General features: G+C 55.7%; 1 protein-coding gene across 1 annotated transcript in view; it reads left to right on the top strand.

Moving 5' to 3' along the window:
• PKD1L1 (polycystin 1 like 1, transient receptor potential channel interacting) overlaps positions 1-22,087 on the top strand; it is a 106,031-nt gene that overhangs the window by 14,886 nt on the left and 69,058 nt on the right. Inside the window, exons 8-19 of the mRNA XM_040644575.1 lie at positions 1,356-1,562; positions 6,542-6,723; positions 9,065-9,286; positions 11,373-11,533; positions 11,629-11,729; positions 13,066-13,340; positions 13,614-13,966; positions 14,082-14,151; positions 16,016-16,179; positions 17,174-17,251; positions 18,502-18,644; positions 19,739-19,859. Coding sequence (XP_040500509.1) covers positions 1,356-1,562; positions 6,542-6,723; positions 9,065-9,286; positions 11,373-11,533; positions 11,629-11,729; positions 13,066-13,340; positions 13,614-13,966; positions 14,082-14,151; positions 16,016-16,179; positions 17,174-17,251; positions 18,502-18,644; positions 19,739-19,859 — 2,077 coding nt within the window. The remainder of the gene's footprint in view (positions 1-1,355; positions 1,563-6,541; positions 6,724-9,064; positions 9,287-11,372; positions 11,534-11,628; positions 11,730-13,065; positions 13,341-13,613; positions 13,967-14,081; positions 14,152-16,015; positions 16,180-17,173; positions 17,252-18,501; positions 18,645-19,738; positions 19,860-22,087) is intronic.

Raw genomic sequence — 22,087 nt, 5'->3', positions numbered from 1 at the left:
AGCTTTTCCTCATCAGCTACATCTGTAAGTTTTCCTAAAATAGAGTTCGTTCAAAAAAGCAAGAAAACAGTGTTTGCATCTTTCCCTTAATTCTCCACTTTTAGAGTGAGAAGTTGGGCTCCAGCCACTTCTGATGGGGACAGCTGAGTTGTGTGTGCTTTGTGGGAGGACGGGGGGCAGGGAAGCCTCTGTGTGTCTTCATGTGTTTGAGGTTTTGTAAGCTGTTGGGTCCGTTGCAGACACGATCTATAAAGGCTCAGAGCGGCCTGTGTGGGGCCTGTCAGGTTCGCTGTGGGCTGGGCTGGTACCTTCTGCCACAGCCCGCTGGTCCTGGAACGCTTCTCGCTGGAAGCGGCATCTCTCCGCGGAGCCCTGGGCCTTCGAATGGGTGACTGGGGATGGGAATCTGGCTCCGGGGTGTTCGGTGTTCCCGGGTATCATCGTGTGCGGGCTCCTTAGTGTACGCTGGTAGGAACTAGCTCATGTGACATTAACTAAGTCATGACTCCACCTGCTGTTCCCACCCGGAAACGTCACGTATGCAGAATTTACATGCTTTTGAAATAGATTATACTTGAATTCTCTCGTATTAAAATCTCGATGTCTAGAACGTCAACATTATTTATTAGCACTTTTCCTAAAATGTTTTCAAAGTAATAACACCATTACTTCCACCAGAAATGAAACTTCTTCGTGAGCTTTCAGATTTATCTGTGGTTCTTTGGCCTTTAGAATATATTCTCACAATACTGCACATCAAAGTAACTCGAAATTTATCTCTCTTCTCTATTGCTTCCTTGAAATACGGTTATATTCCTTTGTTTCGGTTCTCAATTATCAGAGAACTTACTGGTTTCTTTTGGTTTTGTTTTTACTTTTTGATTTGATTTTTGAATATATACAACATTTATGGGAGTTCATAGTCAAAACCATACAATAAAGTGCAGTGGAAATTTTGTGATTTGCCCATGTATGTCTTTGCCCATTTTTCCATTGGAGACTTTGAAAATGTCTTATTGATTTTAAACAATAATAACTGTCATGTATTTTGCAAATGCTTTTCTTTCTTCTCTGTTGGTTGCTTTTTAAAATGATTTTTAAAAAAGATTTATTTGAGAGAGAGAAAGAGATGGAAAGAACACGGGAAGGGGAGGGGCAGAGGGAGAGAGAGAGAAATCTCAAGCAGACTCCCTGCTGAGCATGGAGCCTGATGTGGGGCTCGATCTCATGGCCCTGAGATCATGACCTGAGCCAAAATCAAGAGTTGGTCACTTAACCCACAGAGCCACCCAGATGCTTCTCTGTGGCCTTACGCATAACGGACGTTTGGAGACCGCTTTCTCTCTAACCCGCAGGTGTGGAGGTCTCAGCCTGTGACCCTGGCTGTGACGTTTGAGTCTGCGATCCTCTGTGACATCTCCCGAGGCCTCTCCTACACCTGGACCTTCTGGAACTCCCAGGGCTGGCCCGTGGCCCTGCCCCCCACCGTCAGCACACACAGGCAGATGGTCACCGTCCCCAGCTACTTCCTGGAGCCCGGGAACTACACCGCTCTTGCCAGGGTGGGTGGTTGGCTGACATACATCCCGCCGGCCTCAGCAGGAGCTCAGCCCCCATCGCTCCAACCTGCTCTATCCAAGAAAACAAGGGTTGTCACAACATGTGTGGCTGGGCTCTCCATAAATGCTTACTTAGTTCCTCTGAAAGAGCAGATTGCATGTCCAAACACAGGCAAAGTCATTGTGAAAATCTCCTTATTCTTTTAGCAAAGGCCTCCTGAGCATCTGCTTTGACTGTGTCGCTGAGGTAGTCCCGGATGTCAGGGGACATCAATATGTGTGTCATCCCAGAGCTTCCCGCCTGGAACGGGAGGGGACGTTAGTGAGACAGCTGAGGCCGTGAGGACACCCTGGTGACTGGGCTGCTGCTGGCACTTGGTGTACTTTGCCTGGAAAAATGGTGAAAATATGTCATCCCTTCTAGAAGAGTCCGTTTCTTGGGGCAGAGTCTGTTCCCAGGCAGAGACTGGCCCTGCATTTTCCTGCTGTCTGAAAGTTCCCTGGGGAGCTCATCACCTCCTGGGGGAGGGATGGCTGTGAGCCCTGCCTCTGATGCTTGCAGTGTTCCAGGTCAGGAGAGGATTCTAGAATGGTGGAGGCCATGGACGGTCCCATGGAAGCACGTGGGGTTTGAGGAGGTGGGCGTTGGGACACAAGGCTGAACACATGAGTGGGGGTTTCTTCTGAAGACTAGGGGAGGCAGAAAGGAGGGATTGGGCTTCACTGCTCAGCGGACCCCATTGGAAATGTTGGAGGGGAGTCAGGTGGGTGTGGTAGTGGGGAGAAGGATTGTGATGGGGTCTCTGAGCAGGGGGACACCTGCAGCAAGGGAGGAGGGAGGGCAGGTGGAGTGTCCTGGGGAGTGGGGGGGATGCTGGGGTCTCTGACCGGGGAGGACAGGAGCAGTAAGGGAGGAGCCCAGGCAGGCAGCCCTTGCGTTTTGAGGATGGGACAGGGGAAGGAGCCAGAAAAGGAGGCAAGGTTTGGTCTGTCTATATTAAGCATCATAAGGAGGTGTGTCACCAGAGAAAAAATTCTAATTGCAATATATAGATAGATAGATGAGAACTTGATTCTTTCTAGAAGTACCATAGTTAAGATAATTTAAAGATGAGTAAGAGCTTTCTAACTATATGCCCTGCTATTTTTTAAGAAGAAATGCATAAAAAGATCCCTACTTTCACCAATATGCAAGTAATTTAAGGGGAGGCAGAAAGGAGGGATTGGGCTTCACTGCTCAGCGGACCCCATTGGAAATGTTGGAGGGGAGTCAGGTGGGTGTGGTAGTGGGGAGAAGGGATTGTGATGGGGTCTCTGAGCAGGGGGACACCTGCAGCAAGGGAGGAGGGAGGTCAGGTGGAGTGTCCTGGGGAGTGGGGGGGATGCTGGGGTCTCTGACCGGGGAGGACAGGAGCAGTAAGGGAGGAGCCCAGGCAGGCAGCCCTTGCGTTTTGAGGATGGGACAGGGGAAGGAGCCAGAAAAGGAGGCAAGGTTTGGTCTGTCTATATTAAGCATCATAAGGAGGCGTATCACCACTTTTACTTAAATTTTAAAATAGTGGAAATTTACTTAAATTTAAAATAGTGGAAAAGTTTTATTAGTTGTAGTCTTTTTTTAAAAAAAAATCACTTGTTCCTGTAATAGTCTGTATTGTTTCTTGGTTTAACACAGCTTAAAATCGTTAGCGTCCACTGTCACATCGGCAGGGGGGAGTAGGTATCCCGTTTCTGTGACCGATCGTGGGCTCTCCTTGTCACTGAGGAATCTGGGAAGTGACTCCTAGAAGGGTAGATTTCAGCTGGACTGGCGGGGCCCAGAGCAGACCCTGTGAGGTCATGGTGTGGACTGTGCTACCAGCCTAACTTCCCCGTGTCCCAGCTGGGGCATGAAGTTGGCTGACATACATCCTGCCGGCCTCAGCAGGAGCTCAGCCCCCATCGCTCCAACCTGCTCTATCCAAGAAAACAAGGGTTGTCACAACATGTGTGGCTGGGCTCTCCATAAATGCTTACTTAGTTCCTCTGAAAGAGCAGATTGCATGTCCAAACACAGGCAAAGTCATTGTGAAAATCTCCTTATTCTTTTAGCAAAGGCCTCCTGAGCATCTGCTTTGACTGTGTCGCTGAGGTAGTCCCGGATGTCAGGGGACATCAATATGTGTGTCATCCCAGAGCTTCCCGCCTGGAACGGGAGGGGACGTTAGTGAGACAGCTGAGGCCGTGAGGACACCCTGGTGACTGGGCTGCTGCTGGCACTTGGTGTACTTTGCCTGGAAAAATGGTGAAAATATGTCATCCCTTCTAGAAGAGTCCGTTTCTTGGGGCAGAGTCTGTTCCCAGGCAGAGACTGGCCCTGCATTTTCCTGCTGTCTGAAAGTTCCCTGGGGAGCTTATCACCCCCTGGGGGAGGGATGGCTGTGAGCCCTGCCTCTGATGCTTGCAGTGTTCCAGGTCAGGAGAGGATTCTAGAATGGTGGAGGCCATGGACGGTCCCATGGAAGCACGTGGGGTTTGAGGAGGTGGGCGTTGGGACACAAGGCTGAACACATGAGTGGGGGTTTCTTCTGAAGACTAGGGGAGGCAGAAAGGAGGGATTGGGCTTCACTGCTCAGCGGACCCCATTGGAAATGTTGGAGGGGAGTCAGGTGGGTGTGGTAGTGGGGAGAAGGGATTGTGATGGGGTCTCTGAGCAGGGGGACACCTGCAGCAAGGGAGGAGGGAGGTCAGGTGGAGTGTCCTGGGGAGTGGGGGGGATGCTGGGGTCTCTGACCGGGGAGGACAGGAGCAGTAAGGGAGGAGCCCAGGCAGGCAGCCCTTGCGTTTTGAGGATGGGACAGGGGAAGGAGCCAGAAAAGGAGGCAAGGTTTGGTCTGTCTATATTAAGCATCATAAGGAGGCGTATCACCACTTTTACTTAAATTTTAAAATAGTGGAAATTTACTTAAATTTAAAATAGTGGAAAAGTTTTATTAGTTGTAGTCTTTTTTTAAAAAAAAATCACTTGTTCCTGTAATAGTCTGTATTGTTTCTTGGTTTAACACAGCTTAAAATCGTTAGCGTCCACTGTCACATCGGCAGGGGGGAGTAGGTATCCCGTTTCTGTGACCGATCGTGGGCTCTCCTTGTCACTGAGGAATCTGGGAAGTGACTCCTAGAAGGGTAGATTTCAGCTGGACTGGCGGGGCCCAGAGCAGACCCTGTGAGGTCATGGTGTGGACTGTGCTACCAGCCTAACTTCCCCGTGTCCCAGCTGGGGCATGAATGGGGTGGTGGAGTGTTTCCGAGGCAGGCGGGCTGGCCAGCCTCCCCAAGAGGCCACCTGTCTGGTCTGGCCCGAAACTTGGCAGACCACAAATACTGTTGTTGGTTTGGTTAGAAATGGTCATTCTCGCGGGGCCTGGTTCATACTGTGTAAGGTCACAAGTGAGTGCCACGTGACCTGGCAAAAAGAGAAAGGGACAGGACAGCATGCCCATGGGGTTCCCCCTCCATCCCCCAGCTCTGAGCAAGTGCGTACAGTTGGATAAGGTGAGAGAAGATGGGCATTAACATGCTTGGTAAGACCAAGAGCCAGTAGCCCGGTGTGTCCAGTGCTGAGAGAGTCCCTTTGCCCAGGCTCTGGGGAGTGGGCTCACAGCACCCTCTCCTGCCCACATGGGAAGGGTGAAGGCTGGGGTCCAAGCCGCCATGCTCAGTGGCTCCATTGCTTGGCACACTTACTCCTGAGCCATGTCACTACCCACAAGTGGGCCCCGGACTTGTCTTCCTCCAGGTCGTGGAGACCTGACTTGATGAAGTGCTTTTGCTGATGTCTGAGCTTGTCATCACGGTGCCTCCAGGGGTCATACCCTCAGATGTCCAGACATCCCGCTGTCACTACCATCTTGATGGGTAGCTCCCCGCCGCACTTCCCCATCTTTGGATGTTCCTGAGGGGTCCTCGGGCGGGAGGAGCTGGGCAAGCAGAGACGGGAAGAGTAGGTAGGAGTGTGATCACAGTCGGTAGACAGCCACCAGCAGGGAACCACGGGGGCCTTTCTGAAGGAGATCACAAAGGACTGGGTTTCAGACCAATGAAAAGAGCAAGTGTTACACTCTGGTTTTTTTTCAAATTGTGTCAAACATCTCAAAGAGCCCCTTTGAATGGCCTATTTATAAAATGTTACAGTATTCCTGAGTTACAAAATATTTGTCTTAAAGTTCATTTACATTGCCTCAAGACCATCAATCACATGGGGGCTAGAAATGTAATTTTTTTTAAAGATTTTATTTATTTGAGTGCGAGCGAGAGCAGGGGAGGGGCAGAGGGAGAATCTGGAGACTCCCCACTGAGTGCAGAGGCCAACACGGGGCTCGATCTCACAACCCTGAGATCATGACCTGAGCCCACATCAAGAGTCAAAGGCTCAACTGACTAGGGCCACCCAGGTGCCCCCAGAAATGTAGTTTAAAGAAAGCCATTTACTGCCATCCGAGACCCTGGACAAGCTTCCTATCGGCAGAGCAGGCTTGGCGGCTGGCCTGTGTGCGGATGACAGGGACCTGTGTCCTCAAAGGTGTACTTGGGGAGTCCCACCTCTGTGTGCCCCCCAGACGTGAGCACATGTCCCTACCCTCCTCTGCTCTAGCCACCTTGGTTCCACCGGGCACACAGTAGGCTGTTTCTCTGACACAGGTGACTGGTCAGGGTTCAAAATAACAGAGCCTCTCAGTGCAGCGCTGGCAGCTGCTGTTGGAGCCAGTGGCACGTTTACACTCATCTTTCCAATGTTATCATGTTTTTAAATTTATTTATTTATTTTAAGTCATCTCTGCCCCCAAGGTGGGGCTCAAACTCACGATGTTGAGATCAAGAGTCGCGTGTTCCACCGACAGAGCCAGCCAGGCGCCCCAGTTTCCTTGCAGCGTTAGAGGGGCAGCTCTGGCCCCAGCAAGCCTCCCGCCCAGTCCCCTGGGTGACGCCCCCTTGTCGCCACGTTCCAGGTTCAAGTGGAAGGCAGCGTCGTGCACAGCAACTACAGCCTGGCGGTGGAGGTGCGAGCCAGGGCCCCCGTCAGCGTCATCTCCGAGGGCACGCACCTGTTCATCTCCAGAGCCCCCGCCTTCACCGTCGTCCTCACGGGCTCCCAGTCCTACGACCCAGACCGCCCGGGGGCTGCCCTCAGGTGAGCACTCGGGAGCCGAACCCACGCCTCACTCAGGATAACAGGAGGGAGTTTGGGGCAGGGGTGTCACTCAAACCTGAGTAGCTTTGGAAGCTGGTATTTATCATGTTTTTTGAAAAGTGGAGTTTAAGTACTGCCTCAGTCCGTGCGGACTGCTGTAACAAAGCCCACGGCCTGCGTAGCTTACGAACAGCGGACGTTGCTTTCTGTGCCTGGAGGCTGGGAGGCCAGGTCGAGGGCTGGCTGCTTCGGAGTCTGCGGAGTCCTGGTTTCTAGCTGGTTCTTGCCACGGCGTCTGCACTGAGTGGAAGGGGTGAGGGGGCTCTCGGGGGCTCTGCTATAGGAGCCCCGTCAGTCCCTGTGGTAGAGCCTTGTGACCGAATCCCCTCCCAAGACCCCTCTCCTCACACCGTCATGCTGGCCGTTTGGTTTCCACATTTGAGAGGGACACATTCAGTCCTTGGCAAACACGTTACTCTGTGGTTAAAATTCTTGCTTTGGTGTATGGGGGACTTGATCTCCGAGTGTCCTACATCTCTTACTGTTGGAGGTCGCTGGCTCAGGCCTTGGTCTCCGGTGGCTTCACCCAGTTTCCTGATGTGAACATGGTCCATGTGATCGTCACCTCGAGCATGGGTCCTCCACGGACACCGTCCGGAGCCCATGGCCCGGGAACATGCATTCTCCACAGACACCGTCCCTGTGCCGGTCACCTCGAGCATGCATCCTGCGTCCAGACTGTTCTTGGCCGCCAGGCTGGGTGTCCCACCATCTCCTGGTCTGGTCCCCCTGCAGCCTTCCCAACTTTGCTGACAGAAGGATCCTTCCCGTCATTCAGACCAAAACCTCGAACGGTCCTCTTTTTTCTCCCACTTCCCAGTCAGTCTGTTGGGAAACACATTGGCCCCTTCTGGGCTGAGCAGCGTCTTGGGCTTCCTTCCATGAGGTCTCCTCCCCGGTCCCCGTGCTCCCTCCGACCGCTGTCAGGCCATTCTTCACAGAGCAGGTGGATAGAGTCCCTTAGAGCCCTGACTGTCATCACCCTGCCTCCTTCTGTCTGCGCTCAGACATCACATGCCCAGGAGGCTTTCGATGACCCCACGGTGAGGACAGTCCCATGCCGACTCTGCGGTGTCTTTTTCCATAGCCCCTTCTCCCTGTGACATCGCATATTCGCTCACGTACTGCAGTCATCATCAGTGCTCTGTCCTCGCTGGAATGCTCACTCCAGGCAGGGCAGGGCCGTGACTTGGCATATCCCTGTGCCTCACACATAGTGGGTACTCAGCGGGTATTCCTGAATAGTTAGAGGAGCCACTTTGCTCTCTTCACCCCGTAAGCATGGACATTTGCTGCTTCCCGAACACGGCCTTTGGTGGAGGCAAGAGGTGGCCCGTTGGACTCGCCGGTCACAGGCTTGTGTTCTGGACGATGCACAAGGCTGGCCGCGTACTTCCCGTGCCCCAGCTGCAGGAGGCAGAGTGGGGTCTTGTTCACGCTGCACCTCCCCCAAGAGGCCCACACAGCACCCATGAGCAAGAGTTCAGCGTGTGTCTGCTGAAACGGGCTGAGTCTGCTCCCTGGGAGCAGGGACTGTTCCCGCCCCGCCCTGGAGGACCGTTGCTCTCCCAAGGGCCTGAGCTGGACTGGCGCCGACCAACCTCCTAGAGGCTCTGAAAACAGGGCAGTGTAGAACCCGTGCCTGGGTTCAGGTCGCTGACAGTCCAAATAGGGAAATGAACTCGGAGGAATGAGCAGCAGTGCAGACTTTGGGGGTGCCATGGGGGGGGGGTCCCTGCCCCGCCCAGCCCACACCTCCTTCCTCCCCGCACCTCCCGGTGGGGCTGCTCATTTTGGTGTGTCCCCCAGGAGTAGAACCTGCTCCCAGCGGGGATTGGGGCTGGCTTCCTGACTGTTGAGCGTGGTGCTGACTGTCGCAGGGCGCAGGACTGTGCGAGGGGAGGCACCTGGTGCTCATCTCCTGGCCCGTCCACCTGCGCTCCGGGATGGACAGCTCCCGAGTACTCGGCCTTCCCAGGGTCAGAGGCGGCGTGGTCCTTCGGGGCTGCAGAGATGCCAGTGGGGGTGGGAGGTGGCACGCGCAGGGCCGGGAAGCACAAGTGACCAGAGTAGGGCCCTGAGCCAGTAAGCTGGGTGGGGCAGGACCTGGCCCCCCACCTTGGCGGCCCTGCTCCCGCGTTGAAACCTCCCACCCCACCTCCATCAGAGAGTAAGGGAAACATGTCCCCTGCGGCCCCAGGAAAGCCCCATTAGTGACCCGGGGGTGGTCACCTGACTGCCAGGGCAGGTGCATTCAGCCTTGCAGTGGCTTCTCCCGCAGCTATCACTGGAAATGCACTGCGGCCAGCAGCCCCGGGCACTCCTGCTTTGCCACCTCCTCTCCACGCAGCCTGGATGCCGGAGCTCCCTCCCTTGCCTTCCCTGCGGACTCTCTCAGCGACAGCTATGACCAGTTTCTTGTGACGCTGACGGTGTCCAGTGCCGGCCGGAACTCTTCAGAGGCGCAGGTGTTCCTGTCCCCTCGCCCCGACTCGGCACTCAGGTACCGCCTGCCCCTCGGTCCCTGTGGGACGGGTCTGAGGGCTGTGCCCTTCCGTGCCCTGCCCAGCACGTGCGGGAGCCACCTGGGGGGCCTGTTGTGTGTACAGGAGCTGGGGCCTGCTGAGGAGAAAGAGGGCTGACCAGCGAGGCCCGGGGCCCCGCTCTCCACTGGCCCTGGGGCAGAGCGCTCCAGGCAAATGCAGACATGTGGGGGCTCCAAAGTGGAGGCACCTCTCCGTCATGGCAGCTGCCCTAAGACAAGGGTCTGCTCTGGGGCTGGGGGCTGAGGCCGGATGGAGGCAAGGCATCTCGGGGTCTCTGCGCAGGGCCTTCCAGGCATCACAGGGCTGGGCCGGCTGTGACGTGGGGACAGCGCAGGGGGCACCTGAGTGAGGGCCTCGCTGAGCCCCAGACACCGGACGCAGGCTGGTATGTGCCTCAGCTGCTCCGCATGCCCCCAGGGGAGCTAGGTCATTAAAGGGGACAAGCAGGACACCTGGAAGGACTCGAGCGAGCAGGGCTGCTCCCGTACATGGACCCTGTAAGGGGTCTGGGAAGTTACAGTCGCCTTGTTGTGTAAAAACTGCTCGTGGTTAAAAGCGTGGTGAACAGGGTGGGTTCTGGAAGGCTTCCTGGAGGAGGAAGCAAATTAGCTGTGCCTGGCCAGGACCAACACAAAGGAGAGGACGTGAGCTGTGGCACCGATGTCAGACTGATGACTCTGGTGGAGACCCCCCCCCCTCAGGTGCTCAGGTTTGAGGCCATGAAAAATAAGTCTCAGCAGACAAGATTGGATGGCTCTCCAAGGTCCAGATAGACCGAGGTCACCTGCACTTTTTTAAGGGTGCTGATCTGCCTCAGTCCGTATAGCATGTGACTTCTGATCTCGGGGTCGTGAGGTCAAGCCCCACATTGGGTGTGAAACTTACTGTAAAGAAAAGTTAAAAAAAGAAAGCGAAGGAACACCAGTACAGGGCTACAAACCTTGGGCCATAATTTAGATAATTATATTCAATAAATACTTAGATATATTTTTCAGAATAAACTTTTATTCTAAAATACAATGTACTATGTAATTCTGCTACTCACAAGATAAAGAATTTATTTAAAAATTCTCTTTCACCATGTTCTAAAGGCAGTTGGATGTCATTCAGTCCTGTCAGGCACGATCTGGACCCCTGTGGACCACGTCCCTGGGAGGTCCGGGGCCAGATGGGCCTCTCCTGGCCTGAGTCCATCCCGTTCCCCCCACCAGGTGCACACACACACCCCGTGTGGCAAGAGACATGACTGCTTACACGTAGATACACACACACACACACACACACACACACACAGAGGGATGGGCCGGCCTGAGGCCCCTTGAGGAACCTGCGTGGCCCCATGTGCTGGGCTCCCCCCACCCCTGGTCTCCTACACCGGAATCTGCGTGTGGAGGCCACAGTCTGAGATGTGTGCGGGCGTGGCTCCTTCATGTGGGAGATGCCCGCACCGCACACGCACTTGTGAATGGTCTCTCCCACCTTGACCTGCTAAGGGCTGCTGAGTCCCGCAGGAAAACATCCCACTGAATCAGGCCTAGGGTGGCCATCCCAGAGCACCCCGTAACATGCTAAGGACTGTGTGTGCCAGTCAGCAAAGGAGGCTGGGGAAGTGGTGGAGGGGCCACGGGACTGAGGGACCTAGTGGGGTTCCACATGTGGAATAGAGGGGGCAAAGAGGGTGGCAAGGCCATGGGGCATGAAGACCGTACCCGCCATTAGGGGTGTTCAAGTGAGGCTCGGGTTGGTGGGAAGGAGCCCCGAGGTGAGGAGAGCACTTGGGGGCCTTCCTTCTGGGGAGAGTGCAGCTGGGGCCAGGCTCAGGGGGCCAGGGGGCCACGGCGCCGTCTGGGCTCTGTCCTGAGCTCTGTGCGTGCCTCGTGCATCTGGCCTCCTGGACCTGGCGCAAGGTTGTGCTCGGGGGAGCACCCAGTAGGGGCTCAGTCCTGTTGGCCTGACATCGACACGTGCTTAACGCGAATGCACGAGGCGGCAGAACCGTCTGGTGCTCCCCCTATGATCTCCAACCCGATTTGCACGGCACAGATTCGTCCACATCTCCCGGGTCAGCTTTAAGGACGTGTTTGTTAACTGGAATGAGGAACTTTCTCTTCAAGCCGAGTGTGACGACTGTGGTGAAGGGCCCCATCTGTCTTACTCCTGGGACCTCTTCCTGGTCAACGCGACAGAGAGGACCCGAATGGAAGGTACGGTCATAGCCACCTTCATTTTGTTAACCCAGGGAGGACTCGGGTATTTGGAGATTGCTGAAAACGTGCAGATTCTGACTCGTCCGGACCAGTGTCCCTGGTCATGCCCACCACACCAAGGCCCCCAGCCCCTCTCCTTCACCCTCATGGGGACGGAGGAGATGCCCGGATGCCACGGCTCAGCCTCCCGCACGTGAGACCGGACCCGGGACTTGCCTCTGTCCCTCGTGGCTCCTGCTGTCCTTGGGGCCAGTCCTCACCCCAGCTCTGCACCCTGCGACTTCAGGCACTTCTCCGAGACATGGTTTTCTTGGGTGGCAAGGGTGCATCCCAGCACTGTGCAGGGCGGTGGCCACGTGACGTTGATCACGTGTGAGAACTTGCCAGCTCTGGGATGGGATGTGGCCTGGGTGTGAACTGGAAGGGAGTGGGGTTCTCGCCGGTGGCATCTGTGATAAGAGAGATTGTTGCAAATGGCAGACAGAGGAGCCTTTGTTTCTGAGCTGGGTACGGCTGGTTCCTGGGACAGAAGGTTGTGCGAGCCCACACTTAAACTTATTCTTTATACATTCCACGGGGCCTCACAAAGCTTCCATACACGGGTTCTGAGTACAGCTGACTTCACAGCGAGGGGGACAGGAACACATCGGGGCCATTGTGCCCTTCTTTGCAGGAGAGCCATTCCCACAGTGGGTTTTCCAGAAGCAAAGCCAGGGGGGAACACATGGGAGGAACCGGCACAAGCACCCAGTGGTTAAACTTGCAGCCAAGCCAGTGTCTGTCCAGAGGCCATGCGTCTCCCATTATTGTCACAGAATCTTACTCTGTGACGGCAGCGAGGATGAGCTCACCCTAGCGAAATGTCCTTGTGTTACATCCATAGAAATTTTCTTTGTTGTTCATCCTTGCTCGGGAATTAGACCAATTAGACCAGCACTCTTGAGAGTTGTTACATGAGACGTGGACAGGTGAGCGTGGGTCAGAAGCTCCATGTGCCCAGAGTGTGCCTAGAGTAGGTGTGAATAACCAGGTCAGGCACACAGGTGCAGGGGGAGCCTGAAGTGAGCAGATCCTGGGGGAGCTACGGCACCAATCCCGCTTCCCCGGGGGTGGTCCCCCGCCTCTGGGTGAAAACCGCGCTCCCTGGCATTTTCTTGGATGTATCCTTCTCGGGTGTGGGTCACGTTTGTTAAAACGGCATGCTGATGTAATCCGTAGACCTTTTTGTTTATTTATTTATTACTTTTTAAAAGATTTTATTTATTGGAGAGAGAGGGAACACAAGCAGGGGAGAAGCAGAGGGAGGGGGAGAAGCAGAGGGAGACGGAGAAGCAGCCTCCCTGTTAAGCACAGAGCCTGATGTGGAGCTCGATCCCAGGACCCCGAGATTGTGACCTGAGATGAAACCAAGAGTCGGACGCTCAACTAACTGAGTCATCCAGGTGCCCCATAGACCTTTTTAATCCACAGAGTTTTTCCAGTCTGAACATCTCACCCTGTTCCGTGTTTGTTCAAGTTCCCTTTTGTAGAACAGCAGGGCTGCTGGGCGCTGCCAGACTGGGGGCCGTTTCGAAGCTGCCAGAGTCCAGTCCGCCGTCCACGGAGCCGAGCTGGCTGGAGCCCCATGCAATGGGCACACCGTCTTCACGGGAGCTGTCGCGACAGACCTGGGGACAGCCAGTCCTCTCGGCCGCAGGGAAACCCTCCTCAGGGCCCAAGGTTGGCGGGCACTGGGTTCCTGCTATGGTGGAGCCTGGCCCCCCTGGGAGTTCGTCCCTGCAGAGCCCATCCCCTTCCCCCTCTGGTAAGTGCCACTGTCCCGTCACATCCACTCGTGGGATGCTCGTAGAGTCTCAGGTCCTTCCTCCCTAACTGGAAACCCTGTCCACGCTATGATAGCCATCTGTGCACATGGCCTCCCTCGTCCCCGTCTCCTTCCCAGCAACCAGTCCTTTCACTTTATCCCTGGTTTTCAAGCTGCCCAGAATTTCATGCCTCTAAAGTTGAGAGAGGAGCTCGTTGTCAGGGAGCAAAGTTGTGGCCCAGAATCTGCCTGTCCCTCATGGTCCCTCCCCAGTGACGCCATCGAGACCGTGCTTTCCCTGGGCTGCAGTCTGGCAGGTGCCACCGCACGCTGGGGCCCCCGGGGCCTCAGGTCAGCTGACGGAGGGGCCTCTGGACTCCTCAGCCCCAGGACAGGACGGCTGCAGGGACAGGACAGTGATGTTTGCAACAGGATGCGCTTGTGTCCACTTCTTCCTCCTGAGAGGAAGGAGCGCAAGGTTCTCTGCAGGGACAGTGGGAGCTTGGAGAGCGAGGGGCCCTGGCCTCAGCCCTGTGCCCAGCTGCTGGCTTATCCTGGGGAAGCCGCACACCCAGACACCCGCTTCTTCCACTGCCGTGGCGATGCAGTGACATGCACAGAGCCGGGTGTGGACTCTAGAATCAGACGCCGCAACCCGTGTGCACGGTCAGGAGAGCTGTGTGGACTTCAGGGGAGTCTGTGGCTTTAAATGACATGTCATGGTTTATTCCTCTTATATAGATTTTGAAGTCTATTACAGTGATATTCAAGAAGCCGTGCCGCCCAGAGGGAGACAGCCCGCCGACTGTGAGTCTGTGATTGGCACCTCTTTCTGGGGCTCCCCACCCCTGTGTCCCCACGCCAGTGTAATCTCTGAAGCCTCCAAAATCAGGAATTCCCCCCTCCCCGCTCTCCCACATCGCGAGCTCCGAGAGCTCCCAGAGACGCAGGGCATGGTCTGACCCGAATCTTCTAGCTCACCCACTGCTGCCCTCCGTGTCCCCTGCTTCAGAACCCCAGGTAGCCCCAGCCCCACTGGCAGGCGCTGCCGCTCTCCCCATGCCTTGGTCTGTGGGTGATGGGTGCTGAAAACACCCCACTTAGCGCCCTTCCCGGGTTGTCACCATGGAGCGCTGCGTCCTGTCCGGTCGGCGTCTGTTTCCTTCCTCGGTCCCCTTCTTCCTGTCTTGGATCCCCTCCAATCCTGTGACAGACCAGTGTACTGGTCAGTGCTTGAAGCAGGTGCACGCGGTGCTCATGGCTCTTTCCCCGGCTGTCCAGCTCTAGCTCTCCAAGGACACGTCCAGGGCAAGTGTGGACTCCCATCCCAGACAATCACGGTGCCTGGCACCCTGGCACGCAGCAAGTGGTTTTTGAATGGACAGATGCGTGGTTGCTGGACGATGTATCTGTGGACAGAAGAGCTGGACGGTTCATGGACGATGTATCCGTGGACAGAGTTGCTTGACGGTCAGGGGACGAGGTATTTGTGGATGGAAGAGCTGGACAGTCAGTGGACAGAAGAGCTGGATGGTCCGTGGACGATGTATCTGTGGACAGAAGGGCTGGACGGTTCATGGACAATGTATCCGTGGACAGACGTGCTCAACAGTCAGGGGACGAGGTATTTGTGGATGGAAGAGCTGGACAGTCAGTGGACAGAAGAGAAGGACCGTTGTGGAGGATTTGTCCATGGGATCTGCTCTGTGTTTTCTCTGGTATCCCCCTCTCCTGCCCCCGTGGTTTCTTTAGGCCTCTCCGTGCTCCCTCCTGTGTACCACACATGTGTGTAAGGGAATGGCTCCACGCTCACAGCAGGTGCCTAATAAGTAACACTGAATGAAGAGAAAACACTATATTCATAAAATTGCCCTTCCTGACGGTGACTCACGCAGAATGGGGGGGTCACGTTCTCCCTGCATCTTCTGTCCATGACTCCGAGCCTGGAGTCTCTTTGCCCTCTGTGGTTGTCCCGCCACACCGCGTGCTGGGTCAGGCAGGAGACTTCCTCTGTCTCTGCCTCCATACCCCACCCCCAGGCAGACAGCCCCAGGTGCTTTCAGGCCACACCCAGACCTCCTCGCCTCCAGGCCTGTTCTGGGCTGCTTTCTGGCACTTTCTCCCGCCTGGTTTCCTTCTTTCCCACCCCTTCCAGCAGTGTCTTCAACCGCTCTCCGGTGTTCACTCCAGAGCTTGTTCTGGCCTCTGGCTGCTCCTCACCTGGGGCACTGCCCATGGGCCCATCGCTCTAAGTCAGCCCCTTCTCTGTGCCCCCCGTCCGCTCCCCATGCCTGGCCATGTCTGTCTTTGCTCATGGTCACCCGGTGCTGTAGTCCAGAGGCGGCCAGTGTCGTCTGGTTTGCTGGGCTGACTTGCTCCGCTGGGCCCCTGGCAGCCGGGCCCCTGATGCTCTGGTGAGCGGCTCTGCCCTGGGCCAGCTCCCGGGCTCAGCGAGCAGGGTATTTGCTGAGCAATTGAGGACAGGCAGGAGGGAACAGGCCATCACACCACCCACCACACGGTGACAAAGGACAACTCTGCAGCATGGGTATTTTGATAGGATGTGTCCAGCAACACTGGCATGGTTCTGCATTAATATTTCAGAAGGTCAGTGCGACTTTCTCCCTTGACCATGTGTTGTTGGCTTGCCTTGTCTTCCTAGGGGCCAACGCCAGCCTCCCGGGAGCAGGCTCAAGTTTGAGTGCCACTGGGGGCCACGGGGACGGGGACAACCTGCTGGACCCCTCGGCCCCCCTGGCCGCTGCCAAGCCCACCCTCACGGTGGACTGGCCCAAGTCACCGGTCAGCCGCGCTCGCTTCCACAGCTATACCTCCTCTGGTAGGAGCCCTCTCTTCGGATCCGGGGGTTTTTAGCCCGTTCACAAGGGTTTGGGACCAGCCCGTCCGTCTCTTCTGCAACATTTCCTTTCAATAGGGAAGTCCTTGGGGTCATCATGCCTTTCCTGCTTGGGCATGTCCCTCCGTGGACCGCAGGCCAAGGCTCCTCATCAAAGGCAGAATGGGCCTCTGTAGCCCGCCAGGAGCCGCGTCTGCAGACGGGGGAGGAGCCTGCTAAGCCATGCCCATGCAGGACCCCAAGGCCGGTATCTGGGTGCCCGTGTACGCAACGGCCGCGCCCTCCTCCCTGGGGACGGTCACCCCACAATGTGGGCACAGGGGCACTGCTCCTGTGGGGCAGCTGCCCTTGTGCATTCAGTGGGCTGGCCCACCACCTCTCGTGGGGACACGTGGGACTCCATTCCCCACCTCCATGGAGGCTCTGGGCCTCCCCTGCTGTCAGATGGCTGCCTCTGCCCCCTTTCTCCCCATATTTTGGGAAATGACGGTTTCCTGCATTTCGGGGTCAGCCTCTGCCCGCTAAGGAGGGTACCCCATCACCAGGGGGCAACAGTCACACCCAGATTTAAGAAATGGTTCACAGTCGGTGTCCTCTGAGATGAAAAACCCCTTTGAAATGCCTTAACCATGCCTCGCGGACAAAGTCGATGTGTCAGCGAGCCAGCTTGTATGCTGAACAACACGAAGGACACAGTGTGAGCTCCCACCCAAGCCCTCTCATTGCTGGCAGCTGAGTGTGACCCTGCCCCCCCCCCCCAGGCCCCTGCTCAGGGCCGCTGCCATCGGGCAGGGGAGGTGGGAGGGGAGGCTCCAGCTCCGTGTAGAGGGAAGGTGGTGAACATCTGGGGGCGTTTGCAGGTAGGAACAAGCACACTCCATGGACTGGGGGGGGGAGCCAGTGTGGAAGGGGTCTGTCTGCCCCCTGCCCTACAGAGCCCGCTGATGGCCCTCTCCCTGTGGCCGCTTCTTCTCAGGTATCACAGGACACATGGTGACGATAAAGCCGTTCTCACTGAGCCCTGGGGACACGTACGTCCTGCAAGCCTCCGTGGGTATGTTATGCACTCAGCAGGACCTGGTGCACGGGAGGATGAGAGTTTTCATCATATTCAGGTTTTTTCTGGAAATTACAGCCACTTCTGACCTCCAGGGCTCTTGTTCCAGAGCGTCCTGACCCTCCCTCCCTCCCCACGGTCCCACACTACTCATTCTTAACTCCTCCTGTGTTTCTGATCCTTATGCGATCACGTGGGTGGTCAGGTCACGGTAAAGGCTGAGATGTTTGCCTTTTAAAAAACCCGAAACGACATGTGTGTTTCTTTGATTTCTCCAAGACAGCTATGTACGTTGATCCTTTCCCTGAATTGGTTGATCATTTCTATGCATGTGTGAAACCCAGAGAGGTGGAGGTGTTTGTAGGGTCCGTGTCCGTCAGCTGCACGGTGACCCGGCGCCCTGGTCTGCCTCCCTTCTGGCCTTTCCATGATGCAATCACATTTTCCTTTTGGGGGCAGTTTTGGACCTTCTGCCCCATTTCTGTCAGTTTTTAGCTCCATATGACAAGGGCAGAGGATCTGACAGTTCACGTGTGCAGACGGGTTGGGGTCAGAGTCCACAGGTTTGGGCTACTTGAAACCCCTGGTATGTTTCCAGGCTTGTCTCCCACATCATCTTCCTCTCACAAGAAGCACGAGGCCGACGGCCTTGCAAAATCCCTCAGTAGGGTCCGTGGGGTCCCCGAGCTTCATTCTCATTCCCCCTGTCTCTGCTGACAGCTTTGCAGACGTCGTCCTGCCCCTCCCATGGTGCATTCGGAAACGGACCCCGGGCACAAGAGAAACAACATTGCTTTTGCTTTCACAAACACTGCAAAGCAAACCTTTGGCCCTCCCTCCCATTGCTGCCGACATTTGTCCAAATTACTAGACTGGGGGCCGTTTTCTTAGGCTATTCACACTTCTTCCGGGTGGGAGAGACTCTGAGCCTCTCTGCCGGAGGCCCAGAGTGTCCCCGTGTGTCCCCGCTCACCTCGCCATGCCCCTGCCCCCAGCAGCAGCACCCTCCCCCGGGCTCCTGCACACACTGGGCTGGGCCATGGACTTGACCCTTCTCTTTGACTTGACCTTGTGTGGGCTGCAGGGCTGTGTCCTCACCTCCTGCGCCCGCCAGAATCCTGCAGAGGGCGGGTCCCACAGATGACCGGCTCCACACCCTGGCAACCGCCCGGGGTGCTCTGTGAAGATGCAGTCATGCAGTTGTGTTTCTCCAGTGTGGGTTTTAATCCTCGCCCTCCTGTCTGTAGCTTCCCCGCACGGGGTACTGGGGAGAGCTCAGCTGTACGTGACACTGAATCTGGCTCCGCGGGACGTGGCCTGTCAGGTACAGCCACATCGCGGCCTCGAGGCTCACACCATCTTCGGCATCTTCTGCATGTCGGGGAGACCGGTACGCTTGGCCACCCCGAGTCTGTCCCAGAGGCTGGGGGCAGAGGCCGCTCTCAGAGAGGGTGGCCAGCTCTCTGGGGAGATGCCGTGGGACGCGAAGCTTCATCCCAGGGACTGGCGGCAGGAGTGCTGACATTACTCCCCACTCTCTCAAGGACACACCACCCCATTCCTGTCCCGATCCTGCTCCTTCTCTCAGAAACCCACCGTGTGCGTCCCTGAAGGGTCCGATCCTGGCCTCCCTCAGGCCACAAATGCCCTGCTCTTTTTTTTTTATCATTAAGTTTTATTTACTTTTAAAAAAGATTTTATTTATTCATTTGAGAGAGAGAGAGTAAGAGAGAGCACAAGCAGGGGGAGAGGCAGAAGCAGGCTTCCCACTGAGCAGGGACCCCCCCCCCAACGTGGGACTCGATCCCAGGACCCTGAGATCATGACCTGAGCCGAAGGCAGATACTTAACCATCTAAGCCACCCAGGCACCCCATTATTAAGTTTCAATTTTAATTCCAGTGTAGTTCACACAGAGCACAGTATTAGTCTCAGGTGTACGACTCAGAAATTCAGCGCTTCCCCCCATCACCCTGTGCTCATCATGACAGGTGCACGCCTACATCCCCATCACCTGTTTCCCCATCCCCCATGCACCTCCCCTCTGGTGCCCTTCAGTATGTTCCCTGTAGTGAAGGGTCTGTTTTTTGCTTTCTCTCTTCAAATGCCCTGTTCTGACACCAAGAGCTATAGAGCAATTCACATGAGTGCCCCTCTCTCCCATCCCCCTTCTGTTTTATCCCCTTCTCCCCGAGGAGGTTCAGAGATCTGTGTCTCTGTGGCTTTGGGGAGTTCCCAGCTCCGGAGAGCACACAACCCTGAGTGACAGATGCAGGATTCTCTTGGCTCTGGGTGAGGGGCCCTGGTGGGGGGAGGTCCCGCCACACGTGTGCGCATTCGGGGAGAGGAAGTCAGTACCTACCCCAGCCTGTCTGTACAGGACGCTCTTGGGTAGAGTGAAAGATGCAGGCGTGTGTATTCACTGGGGATGTAATTCACAGTTTATCTATACACTGTTTTTTGCTCCACGTGGAACGGATCCTAGGACTTTCGTTACAAATTTAGTTATCGGATAGGAAAGGCCTCCAAACGCACTCTGTACCATGGCAGAGACAGCCAGTACTACTCTGCGCTGCCAGCCGGCGAGCCCTTGGACGGCTATGAAGGTAAGTCAAGCTGTGGGTTTGGGTGGCTGGCTATGCTCATGGTTCTAAACCTTTCCCCCCCGGCTTCCAAAAACTAGACAATGTTAAAACTGTGTATCTAGAAAATAGAATTTTTATCTGTTCATTTCAAAAAGTGTCATGCTTTTTAGATTAGGTGGATTACCTACTTTTAATTTTTTTGAAAAGATTTTTATTTATTTGAGAGAGAGCGTGCATGAGCAGGGGGGAGGGGCAGAGGGAGAGGGAGAAGCAGATTCCCCGCTGAGCAGAGAGCCCTACACCACACGGGGGCTGATCCAAGGACCTGAGATCATGACCTGAGCCCAAGGCAGATGCTTCACCAACTGAGATCTTAAATTACAACTGAAACATAATGTAAATGCCAAAATGCCAAAGCACATCCTGTATTTATGAATTAAATGTTGAGACTAAGCTGTCCCTTATCTGCTAAGGAAGTTTGTGGTATCTGGTGAAACCTGCATTGGTTGTCAACAGAGCCAACTCGAGGGGCTTCCACCATGAAGGAAAGGCTGGGGTAAAGGGATGCAGAGTTAGGATGTGTCGTTCTCAGAACAAAATCGGCTCTACCGTGCTGACAACCTCCCGGCCCCGGGGGCCTGCCTGCCCTGAGCCCGTTAGAGACACAGCCGTTCAGGAAAATGGCCCCATCTGTAGAACCCCCTCCTGCTCAATAAACCCCTGGAGTCGCTGATCTAGAACTTTCTTTGAGCTGGCCAGGTGAGATTATTTCTGCCTGAGGTCTGAACTCGCTCATCCTCTTGGTTTTCTTAAACCTCTCTTCTCGAAGCCCAGCCAGAAAGCTCTCTTTTTCATGAAACCTTGCCTGACCCCAGTTAGAAACGTGTGCACTGCTCCGGCGTCAGGTCAGAGACGCGGAGCAAAGGCGTTCCGAGCCAGACGCCGGGGTCAGTGAGGATGGGCGCTTCAGCTCTGGGTCACGATGAGCGCGGTGCACGTTGGTTGGATGGACGGACGGAGGTGGTTTTCCTGGGCCTGTGTCATAAATTCCTCCAGAATGAAGCTGCATGGCCCTCTGTCTCCTGGAAACTTTCCTCCAAACGGATGCTTGCCCCCCCCCCCAGGCTCCGCCACTTCCTGGCATTGGGTATGAAGCCCTGCTAGTGGTTCAGACCTGTCAGGGCCCCTCCCCAGATGCCTGCCTGCAGGGCTGTGTGGGACCCCGTCCTCGGGGGCCTGCAGACCACGGGGCTGGGCAGATGCCCACATAGGACATCGGGGGCAGGGCCTCAGTTCCATGTTGGACGAAAGGGTTTCTTAGCATGAATTTGTAGACCCAAATTTCAGGCCACGGTCGCCGAGCAGTGTCAGGGTGAGTAATGTCACTGAGTCCATTCCCAAAGTGTGTACGAGGCATTACAATGGTCAACACCAGGATGATGGATGCCGATGCGTATCCGACTTCCAGCTTCACAGGAGGGTGAATGCAAGCAGAATAAACACAGTGCAGTAGGTACCAGATCCTATCCTGTCCCGTCTCTTGCGTGAAGGTTCCACAGACTCAGTGTCAGCTTGGAGCCTGGCCTGAACTCTGTGGCTCTCTTCTGCTCTCTGCCTCCAGCCGGAGGACCCATGTTATCTGCGGTGGAATCCCCACCGTACTTGCTAAACTGTAGCTGTCTCGCAGCTGGAATGGGGACCCACCTTCTCCTACCAGCTCAGAATCCTGGGAGGAGAGGGTGGAGCCCAGCATTCACTTGTCCTGGTGATTGGATGGCCTGGCATCCAGGGGCCACATGGGGAAAAGCACCGACCTTCAAAATTAAGTCCCAAATCCTTGGCTTTGTGTTGCGGGTTGAGAATGCTTTCACGCCCCTGGCATGCCTCTGGTCTGCCTTCTGCGTGGTTCCTGCGGCTGGTCCTGCGGCCTCCACGGGCAGCATCATCTGCATGTCTCAGCCCCCAAAACCCTGGGCCTGCATCACAGGCCTGCACCCTGAGGCCCCAGCAAAGCCATTTGCTGCCACGCTCCTGGGGCCGCACGCGGACTTCCCTTCTCTGCCTGTCTCTACACCTGCCCTGCTTCTGTACGTCACTGAGGAGCTGCTTAAAATGTTATCCAACCTTTGATCCTCTGTTGCCGAGTGTGGGTTTCATTCTCGGGTGTCCCACGGCCCCAGTTTCCCGTGGCATCCTGCTGCCGCTGGTGCAAGGGGCCTGCAGGTCAGACGAGTGAGTGAGTGGAGCAC

The sequence above is a fragment of the Ursus maritimus genome, unplaced genomic scaffold, assembly GCF_017311325.1.
Source record: "Ursus maritimus isolate PB19 unplaced genomic scaffold, ASM1731132v1 scaffold_3, whole genome shotgun sequence".
Classification (NCBI taxonomy): domain Eukaryota; kingdom Metazoa; phylum Chordata; class Mammalia; order Carnivora; family Ursidae; genus Ursus; species Ursus maritimus.
This window is presented reverse-complemented; position numbering and strand designations above follow the sequence as displayed.